The 11,270-nt window shown below is 44.0% G+C and overlaps 1 protein-coding gene across 1 annotated transcript; it reads left to right on the forward strand.

The window, feature by feature from the left end:
• Window positions 1–3,853: 3,853 nt before the first annotated feature.
• her6 (hairy-related 6) lies at window positions 3,854–5,708 on the forward strand. The gene is made up of 4 exons (XM_030791461.1): window positions 3,854–4,165; window positions 4,278–4,373; window positions 4,519–4,606; window positions 4,957–5,708. The coding sequence occupies exons 1-4, from the start codon at window positions 4,058–4,060 to the stop codon at window positions 5,481–5,483; spliced, it is 819 nt and encodes a 272-aa protein (XP_030647321.1). The 5' UTR covers window positions 3,854–4,057; the 3' UTR covers window positions 5,484–5,708.
• The last annotated feature ends 5,562 nt before the right edge of the window (window positions 5,709–11,270 follow it).

Consider the following 11,270-nt stretch of genomic DNA (forward strand, 5'->3'; position numbering starts at 1 on the left):
ACCCTCCCCAGTTCCTACTGTGAAAATACACACACACACACACACACACACACACACACACACAAACAGCTTCAGGGCTGGTGGTGACCTCCATTGGTCTGTGCGTGTGTGTGTGTCAGTGTGCGTGTGTGTGTAAAAGACAAGTGTATGAATCAACGTTGTATCACTCTCCCGTTCCTGATCTGCTTTGGCTGCAGGGCTGTGTTTCTGCTGCTATATTTGACTGTTTGTTTGGTGGCTGTGTTCCACCACACCGGTGTGGGTAGGAAGACCATGATGTGCCTGCTTTGTGGGAAGACTTCTGGAGGGCCTCCAAAGCTCTCTCTCTCCCTCTGTCTCTTCCTCTCACTCAATCTACCCCCTGAAAGACTTGGTTTCCAGAGCCGAAACTTTGATTGAGATCCTTTTGCACTCTTGGCTTGCCTTTGGCGGCTTGCTGATTGTCTTTCTCAGTCTCAGAGTGCAGACTCACACACACACATGCGCACACATACACGCACACACACCCTAACACCCACACACACACACACACATACACATGTGCATGTGCGCGTGCACACACACACACACACATGCAAACACACTGCTTAAAAACGTAATAAACTATTCTTCACAACATGCACATCCTATGTCACATCTTATTTTAATGTCTGCAAAATGCATTAAAAACACTGGCCTTTGTACTCTCTGACCTCCCCTGTCACTGCTTTAAACTGGGGAAATGACTGATAAATTTGTGTGTTCACTGACAAAGGGACCCATATCACACACTCATCACATTACATTTGATTTCAGATGTAACGACAGAGCCCTTCCCACCCCATCCACACCAACCCAATCTGATACACACACACACACATACACACACACACACACACACACACACACACACACACCTTCTCGACATCCTCACCTAACATCGAGTTGCCTTTGTGTTAAATTGTCTGGTATGACTGAAGCATCTCACAGGCCCAAAACGCGAACTGTCGAGGGGAGCTCTTGGCAACTGCCAGACACACACCAATGGTTTACACATTAAGTTTTAACAGTGTGTGTGATTACAGCAGAGGATTGTTTGGGAGCACACTATCTCTCACTTTCTCACGTACTTTAGCCTCCTGTCAGCTCCCTTGATTGCGTTATTGCCGTGCAGAGGTCTGTAGTGTAGAGGTCTCAATAAAGATATGAGCGTGACAGAGAGAGGGTGTGGGCTGTGGGGTGTGTGTGTGGGGGGGCTAGAGCCAGGGGAACGAGTAAAATCGTGACATTTCCTCATCCCTGGGTAAATAATAAGCACAGATGTCATTCTTTAGTCATCTTACACCTCAGACTGAGGTTCATTTTATTCACCTTACACCTTATCCAAAACCTCACTTCACGTGGTAATTACCACACAATGGCTGGTACTGCATGTTCAGCATAATATTAATAACAGTGTTGTGTTTATGCTAGTGACAAAACATAAACAGTGAGTTAACAAGGTGTTCTAAAAAAAACAAAACAACAAGACAGATAACAGTGGTGGTGTCCAGGTGCTGTCTGAGGGGTTAAACTAGGTCCGTAACTTTACGCTCAATGCAAGATTCTCTCTGCAACCTGAGCTTGAGAAAATCACTCATGCATAGAGGAGAGGTTTCTAAACCTACAGCTCTTTGTCTATTTCACATCAATGCATTTGTTTTGAAACTTTGTTAATACTGGAGAGAGAGAGAGAGAGAGAGAGAGAGAGAGAGATTACTCTGTTTTGCATTTTAAACTAAGTCAGCCATGACAAGAAATGGGAACACAGTCTCTATCAGAAGGGTGCAACATACACATGTAAGAGAGAGAGGGAGAGAGAGAGAGAGAGAGAGAGAGAGAGAAAGAGAGAGAGAGAGAGAGTTGTTTATGTCAAATAGTCCATACACAATTTCAAATCGCTTTTAATTTGTTCTAAACAACATATACATACTTCAAAACACAACAAGTTGAAAAGTAAGCAAGTAACAACTAAAACACATCATCAAATGTGCACCGGCTTCTCACTAAGGTACAACGTCTTAAGCATGTGGCGGTTTATATATTACCTCGCTGGCTTTTGGCGTAGAGGCAAAAAATTGCTTATCGCATTCGTAATCAATAAACTGCCGGCGACACGCAGAGCCACAGACGCGGGCAGCAAGCCGGCAGAAGCTGCGCCTTCCCCCAGCCGCTTGCGCGCCACGTGTCGCGGGGTCTGCAGCAGCTGGAGATGACGCCTGGAACTACGCATATCACAGAGACTAACAGTTAGATCCTCTGTTTCGCGGCACGGCACAGAGGGAAAACGTACCCATCCCCCGATGCCCTGATACTGTTTTAAAACAATGTTTTGGGCTAAAGGATGTTAAGCTACATATACTCAACAAAATGTTTATGGCTCTTTCATTTGTTTCGGGTACCTGAAAGAGAACCGGTAGCTTAGTTGTTCTCTTGTGGTTTCACTTTTTATGATAACTGGTTTCAATTTTCAAGTCCTCATTTATGTATTTATGTTAGAAATCGACATAGTAAGTAAACCCATATGAAATTTCGCTGAACTATATTTGGAAGACAACTTAATACTTTTACAGTATAAAGATTTTTAAATATTTATTTATGTGCATAAGCTGCGTATATACGAGGTAATGACCACTGAAATATAATTTAGGCTGTGCTTCTGCTGCGCCACATAGACTGAAGAGAGACTCACTCTCTCTCTCTCTCTCTCTCTCTCTCTCAGAGAAATATCTTCGTACTGGCTCACATTCCGATAAGCCCGATCGAGCTCGCAGTAGGCGTGGTTTTCCCAGGCTTTTAGAACGGCAGCTGCTATTTACCTTCCCCTCTAATGTAAACCAGCACCGCCACCCCTAGCCCGCCGGCCAAACCTCAACCACCGCCGTAATAAAACATCCTGGCACGTGCTCCACATTCACAATAGCGCTCTCGCATGCCGACAGATGTCAAGATGCCAAAGCTTGTGCAGTGACAGTGACGCTTTTAAAAGAAATGCTGCACTGTAACACACATACACGCACGCACGCGCACGCGCGCACGCACACACACACACACACACACACACACACACACACACACGGACACACACAAATAATAAATAATAGGATCATACCATATATTTCCCTCTTGAAAGTGGTCGTGGTCTTCTCCTATTAACAAACATGTCTGTGTAAATGTAAGGCTCAGACCGTATGGAATTTATTATGCGACAGTTAGTTCACTAATTTAAGTTCATTTTGTCCTGAATTGACTCAAATGAATATCTGGAAGCTTGTTTCCAGTTTTCTTCTCTCTTTTTACACGCAATTGTGAGAGTTTTTTGAGAATTACTGTGGTATTCCTCCGGTCTGTTCGCGCACAAGATGAAAGTTAATGACAAGATAGTCCTTTACAATAGTGTAAAGCTTTTGTTTTACGGTACTCAAATGAATACTTTAGCCTATATTGAGCAAAAAACAATTGTTTATTAATGGTTTTCTTCTTTTAATGTGGTTTCGGTTGAAATTCAGATGTGTATTGTATTATAATTGCAAAGCTTGTGATTTCAGCGCAGTGGTAGGATCTGAAGTGTTAATATGTTAACGGAGTGATTGAAGGCAGTCTCGGTTTGTGCCCTAAACCCGGCCGTGCGCCATTGGCCACCCGCTCAAACGCCAAGCAACCAATGGAGGGGCGCCGACCACGAGCCATCCTCCCCTCGGGCCGCGTGTCCCTCGCGCTGATTGGTAGAAAGTTACTGTGGGAAAGAAAGTTTGGGAAGTTTCACACGAGCCGTTCGCGTGCAGTCCTAGATATAAATAAGACCAACACGACGCTCAGCCAGGCAGTCGCTACGTCCGCTGGCAAGCAGTAAAGTAAGAGGCAGTGACATCATTTCCACAACTGCTCTAACCCTGACGGACTTTTGATCCTCTGCTATTTAGCTGGAATTTGTATCCACGGGTTTCAGACGTCTACGACCACCACAGACTCACCATTTAATAATTTCCCAAGGATTTCCTTATAAACCTTTTTCGTGAGGGGATACAATCAACAGAAGATGCCTGCCGATATGATGGAAAAAAACTCTTCTTCTCCGGTAGCTGCTACTCCTGCAAGCTTGAACACAACACCTGATAAACCCAAAACGGCTTCCGAACACAGAAAGGTTAGTATTAATGCTCCCTGGTACACCTTAACATCTGAAGTTTTAACCTAGTTCGTAACCCAATCCATGCATATCATGTAAATTGATATATGCATATGTTTTTCTCTTATAGTCATCCAAACCCATTATGGAGAAAAGAAGAAGAGCCAGAATTAACGAAAGTTTGGGGCAATTGAAAACATTAATCTTGGATGCCCTGAAAAAGGATGTAAGTATTTCTGATCATTTTTATTTTGAAACGTCGTTTCAGTGCTTTCGAGTGATCTTGTTATCAGTTGTGAGAGAAACATATCAGATTTTAACGTGACTACTGCTTGGCAGTGTACTTATGTTCAACGGTTATTTTTACGCAGAGCTCGAGACACTCTAAACTTGAGAAAGCTGACATTCTGGAGATGACGGTGAAACACCTCAGGAACATGCAGCGCGCCCAGATGACCGGTAAGTTAACTGCTCTTTTTTGTGATTACTCCCAGGTTGTCGTCTGCGGTTTGAGTCGGAAAGTATTTAGGCTACCAGCGATGTCGAAGTGGTGGTCTATAAAGACGTTTCCGCTACATACAATTAGTGTTTAGTTTCTTGCTTGGTAGTTTCTATGGCGAGACCGCCATGCAGTCGATTAACTGGTATCGAAAATGGCTCTTTTGAAACAAATAAAGCGATAGTTTAAAATATTGTGACAGAAATGTCCAAGAGATTTGTGATGAATCTTGCTTTGCTTTGCCATATGATTGCTCCATAGCTATTGAATGAAACCTGACTGAAGACTCATTTTCGCTTCTCTCCAACAGCTGCTCTAAACACCGACCCCACCGTTTTGGGAAAATACAGAGCTGGATTCAGTGAATGTATGAATGAAGTCACCCGGTTTCTGTCCACCTGTGAGGGGGTCAACACCGAGGTCAGAACGCGGCTGCTGGGTCACTTGGCTAACTGCATGACGCAGATTAACGCCATGAACTATCCCACTCAGCACCAGATCACCGCCGGCCCTCCTCACCCAACCTTCGCTCAGCCTATGGTTCAGATCCCGAGCGGAGCGACCGCATCACAAGCCAACGTTCTGCCCCTCAGTGGAGTTCCCTGCAAAAGTGGGTCCTCCTCGAACCTATCTCCTGAAGCCACAAAAGTATATGGAGGTTTTCAACTCGTACCAGCAACAGACGGACAGTTCGCTTTTCTGATTCCCAACGCGGCGTTTGCGCCAAACGGCCCGGTTATTCCCGTGTATGCCAATAATTCCAACACGCCCGTTCCGGCTGCAGTGTCGCCCGGCGCACCGTCGGTCACCTCAGACTCTGTGTGGCGGCCGTGGTAAAGGGAGAAAAAAGACTGTTGAAAAGACTTTTACTTTTGAAACTTGTTCTCTTCGTTAAATGTTACATTTTCTTGTCTTTTTGTACCGAGATTCGTTTTAAATAAGAGATTATGCACTATATTTGTATAGCTTAAACGAGAAAAAGTTCATATTGAAATGAGATTTGTATTGTTGCAGTTCGTGCATTTTTATCTTTGTGCTATCTTTTCTATGTTATGATGCCAAAGATATGTTGAATGCTCTCAAAAGTTTCTTCTTTTTGGAAGACAAATAAATTTGTTAAAATATGTAAAACAATTGGTCCTGTGTGTTAAAGCAAGGAGATGCCTTCTCTTTCCCAGGTCTACCAGCTTTGCGGGGAAGCTTTTCTTTATCTAAGATATGTAATTAAGGAAAAATCCCGTAGGATAATGGGATTGGGGTTATATGTGGGTTTCCAGAGAAGAATCGTTCTATACCTATGTTGCCTTCGCATGTTTTATCCTCTTTCGAAGAACGTATCTTTCAGGCCCACGGTTTTACAACGCGACAAAGTGAAAGAGGGTCATTAAATTTTAGGCGATGACTTACCACAATGCAAATTCACTCTCTGGAAATAAATAAGTCATTTACGACCATTGTAGTGTGACATCAATGAACCAAAAAAAAAACAAAAAACAAAAAAAAAACCCCGACATAAAATAAAAACTTTTACTACAAATCGAAGGATGCGCAGAGGACTGAGTAGCCAGAACTCGCGGTTCTAATACATTTCCAGTGGCTATCTTGATAAGTAACATTTTATCACATTTCTAGAGAGTGAAATAGAATAGTTCAGTTTGGTTAAAACAGTCCTTCGCGGGTTGTCGTCGTCATCTCTCAGGACTCCACATTATAACTACCAACTGATAACTATTCATATTTTAACATTTCTGCATATATCTGTATTTGGAATAGAATGCAATCACATCTGAGGACATATAACACCGTATTGTGTGGTTGTACGTGCAAACTGTCAAACAGCCCATCGTGAACACATTCAAACCACCATGGAATCCCATTAGTTCAATGAACGGAATAATCTGCAAACGTCAATACCCGACCGTTGTGCGCCATCTACCAACTGAATCCGTAACTACACATTTGAAAAAGGCCGTTATACTGACTGCGATGTTACTGTCAGGCAAACCACATTCTTGCCAATTTAGAAATTAGAGACTTTCAGCTGTCAGCGCATGTGAGAACTGAAAAGTAATTTATTTCTATGTTTGTTTATTCAGTGGACTCATACATTTCTCCCTGCTGTAGTTGATACATTTACCACTCAGAGGTTTATCTCATGCATGCGTTTGGAAGAAAAAGATTGAGATATTTACTGCAGAGAATGGCATCAATTTTCCATATTTTGTGTAGATTTGGTAATGCTTTAGGTGAAGTGTTGTCTCCCAACATGTCACTCAAAACCCTTTTGGCCTTTTGAATGTGAAAAAGCAGTAACAGAGCAGAGAGTATGGAATTTAATATGCATAGGTAGTGACCTACCCTGTTTTTTTCTTTATTTCGTTTAGCATTTTAACACAAGCAGGCTGACCTTGATAGTGCGTATGTTACCATATACTCTATTTAATGCTGCTCTCATGAGCCGTTTGCTTTGATATTTGTTTTGACAGAGCTAATGACTTCAACGTCCTACAAAAAGTTTCCTTTTTTGTTATCTCATGGTTTACAAGACATGCCAGAGTATTTGGACAATGAATGAATGAACGAATGGATGGATGGATGAATGAATGAAGGAGTAAAAAGATAAATACCAATGAGACAATGAGACAGAATGTGTTTTTCTCCAGGTGTGCAGCGCCTGAAGCCATCTTGGTGTGGCCATTCTTTGAAGGGGGCATTCCAGGTGTTTGCAATTACCAATCTGCTAAGAGGCACAAAGTGAGGATAAGTGCGATCATTTTGAATTTCCATCACACCTTTTACAGCACTCGGGCATAAAAATGGAAACCATGTGTTTGGGGAGCCTGTGAGGACAGGCACATCCAGGAGAAAAACGAGAAGTGGAGTGTGCGTGTGTGTGTGTGTATGTGTGTGCGTGTGTGTGCGTGTGTGTGTGTGTGTGTGTGTATGTGTCTGTGTATGTGTATGTCAGAGAAATTCAGCTTGCTGCCTTGGTCTCTCTAACAGCCAGACCTTGTTAGCCTGCTGTCACCAGCATGCACATTGCTTCTCGGAACGTATCTGCAACGTTAGGCGGACGTTCTCACTGTTTCCTGTTTATTCCAGGGACACAGCTGGATCCAGACACACGCAGCGACGACCCGGACTGCATCCAGCTGCCTGCTCCCACCTCCCTCCCCCTCTGAGGCCAACTGTCAGTGGCCAAAGCCCCCCACCCCCCCACCTCACCCCCCCACCTCACCCCCCCATGCCTCCTCCTTGCCTTCTCCCTCTGTGTGGAGTGGAGCTTTACAGCCCTCTCAGATTACTTAGCACAGTGGCCATGTCGCTTGGCCACTCGCGCACAACATGTCACAACACGACCAGGGAGGTTAGCTGCCCCGGCGTGTCAATTAACTTTTCCCACACTCAGTGCGCATGCAAGGAGCAGGACGAAGAAAAAAAAAAAAGAAAAAAAAAAAAGAAAAGCAAAATTAAAAGAGAGCCCCCTCTCTGTTTCCTCCTTGGCTCTTAAGCACTACCATATGGTGCGATCTCTCTCTCTTTCTCTCTCTCTCTCTCTCTGTCTCTCTCTCACACACACACACGTACACACGTACACACGTACACACACACACACACACACACACACACACACACACACACACACACACACACACACACACAGACTCTCTCTCCCAAGGCTCGTCAGTGCAGTTCTCTGGCTTTGATTGCAACCCAGACAAGCTGAAGCTTTATGATTTAAGCCCAGGGCTTGCTGTACCATACCCTGAACCCTTTCCATGGCCAAAGCTACCCTCCCTCCTCTCCACTCCTCTCCCTTGCCCCTCCTCACTGTTGCAGGGGGAAAAAGGCTGTTTTCTGGCAGGAAATGAATAGCTCCCAGATGAGCGCAGGAACCAGAGAGGTCGTGAGAACGAGGCGAACCCCCCTCTGTAGCCGGCACACTGCCAGTCACCAGGGGAATGTGGGAGAGCGCCTCTCAGACACACGCACTGGCTCCCATACTGCCCGCCCGCCTGCCTGCCTGCCCGCCCGCCTGGAGACACTGACAGACAGGACCAGGGAAGGGCTGAGTGACCGGGCCAGAGGAGAAGCCGGGGGGGGAGAGGGTAAAGGAGTGGTTTTCTGGAAGTATTGACAACCAACAGAAACATGAGGCAAGCAAACGCAGACATATTCACACACACACACGCACAACACACACACACGCACACGTTCACACACACACACACACATGCACACACACACACACACACACATGCACACACACACACACGCAAACACAAACTTGCTTTCTCACACAACCACACACACATGCTCGGCATGCACAGGTGCTATCAGTCAGAGGGGAGTGGATGGCAGGCTGGATCTGTGTTTCCTCCCACGCCTATCAGCAGATACACACACTCCTTCTGTTCCTGACGTCTCATTAAAGGGATGATCAACCTGAGCTCTGGATTGCGTAAAAATGCTGGCTCCAGCTTCTGAGTAATCTGCAGTCTGCACGGAGAGCTGGAAAACACACTCTCATACAATTCTTGTGAATTTTTTCTTAGCCAGTTAGACATAGCTAGAAAAGAAGACATATCCAGGAATACTAAAATGGTACATTAGAAGCATTTTAATATTACTTAATATTACAATTTTTGGGAAGACAGTTTTACAGTTTTAAGGAAAACAGTAACAAAGAGAAAGAAGAAGAAGAAGAAGAAGAAGAAGAAGAAACAACAACACCAAGAGCAACAGCATATATCTTAATTTAAAATTTTCAGTTTCATAAATAGCACTCTGCTATAAGTGTTTTCTGACTATGATTATAAAAAAAAGCCCCCCTATGTGACCAATGTTGTCTCTCTCTGCCCCATGAGTTTTTCCTTGTGTGTGGAGAGAAAGAAGTGTGTCACTAGTCTCTTTTCACAGTCACTCTGTTCACCAGTAGCACCAGAATAAGACCAGTGGGTTTCAGTAGCACGCCATTCAAATGTCAAGTACTGTGTTTTGAAGTCTGAAACAGCTATGTAAATCAGTAACCATGAACATAGGGTTTCTCACCCTGCTTGAAACAAAAAGAGAGACGTCTCTCTTTCTTTCTTTCTTTCTTTCTTTCTTTCTTTCTTTCTTTCTTTCTTTCTTTCTTTCTTTCTTTTTCAGTCCTCGAAACTTGTTTTGACTCCTCTCTTTTAGAGAGTTAAAGTTTGCTTACCACCCAAAGGCTGTAAACAAGATTTTCAGGTTAGAATGAGACACACTGTTAGTCTAAACCACTCTCACCCCAACAGGAACGAACCTGGATTAACTCTGAATGGCCAATGAGTGAGTAGGTTGGCAGAGAAGCGTGAGACAAGCCCGTGAAAGGCGTTTGCAGAGTCGCGCACTCACACTGATGAATGAATGTAGTCAGAGTAACATCAGTGCACACACATCACTTTTTCCCCTGTTGAGTCATTCATTTAGTTCTTTATTTTGAAACGGTTTGACAGTTTCTCTCACAGCTCTGTTGTCATTCTCATGTGTCGTGTATGTTGTCATTCTCATGTGTCGTGTATGTTGTCCAAGGCCCTGGGCCAGAGCAGGACGGATGTGAGCATTGCAGAGAGATCCAAAACACAAACAGGTGTGAGTGTATGTTTCAACTGCTGTATATATTGTCCAAGGCCTTAGGCCAGACCAGGACAGATCAAAACACAAACAGGTGTGTGTGTGTGTGTGTGTGTGTGTGTGTTTCAACTGCTGTGTGAGAATAAGGCCAATTGACGAGACCTTGGAAAAGAAATTTACACACATACACGTGCACACACACACACAGGGACACAGGGACACACACACACACACACACACACACACACACACACACACACACACACACTCTCACATGATTGTTTAACTGGCCTCACATGCTCTGTTTTTTCTTTCCTGTCTTTTATTGACCCCATGTGATGACATCATCCCTAGAAGCTGTAAAAAGGGGCAATGCTTTTATTTCAACAGAAAAGACACCAAAACATCCACAACCCAAGGTCTATGGACACACTGCCTTTTGTATCTTTTATTCCACTGTTATGAACATTAAGGTGAATTAATTACATTGTATTTTAGCAGATTTAGTGTTGCTCACATCTTTACATTAACATACAGTATGTGTGTATATTCAAGTAATCTACGAAGTGGAGTCATATTCCATCAATGATTTGTATAATAATTACACTTTTAAGTTTGTAAACTTATTCCAGAGTAGACTGAATTTGTTTTTTTTTGTTTTTTTGGTCAACCATTGTGACCAATCATTTTTCTCTCTGTCCCTGAGGCCTGTCCTTATGCGAAGCAGGGGCTTCATTGTTGTCCCTGTGGACTTTGCGTCCCTGATAGAGGCACTTGGATCATACTGTGATTCGAGTCTCTCTCTGAAAACAGAAGGACGTGAAATGGCATTATCTCACCGCCTCTCACACCGGCCACGCAACCAGCTTAAGCCGCAGCTGCACGGCTTCCGTGGGCCACTCGCTAATCCCGTTTCCCATGGCAACTGGTGGCAGGACTGCCATATAGCTGGGCACTGAGATAATTCAATGCTGTGACGAACTCCTTAAGGTCCTTGCATGCCATCTTCGTGTATATGTGAGTGTG

The sequence above is a fragment of the Chanos chanos genome, chromosome 14 (genome assembly GCF_902362185.1).
Source record: "Chanos chanos chromosome 14, fChaCha1.1, whole genome shotgun sequence".
Lineage (NCBI taxonomy): Eukaryota > Metazoa > Chordata > Actinopteri > Gonorynchiformes > Chanidae > Chanos > Chanos chanos.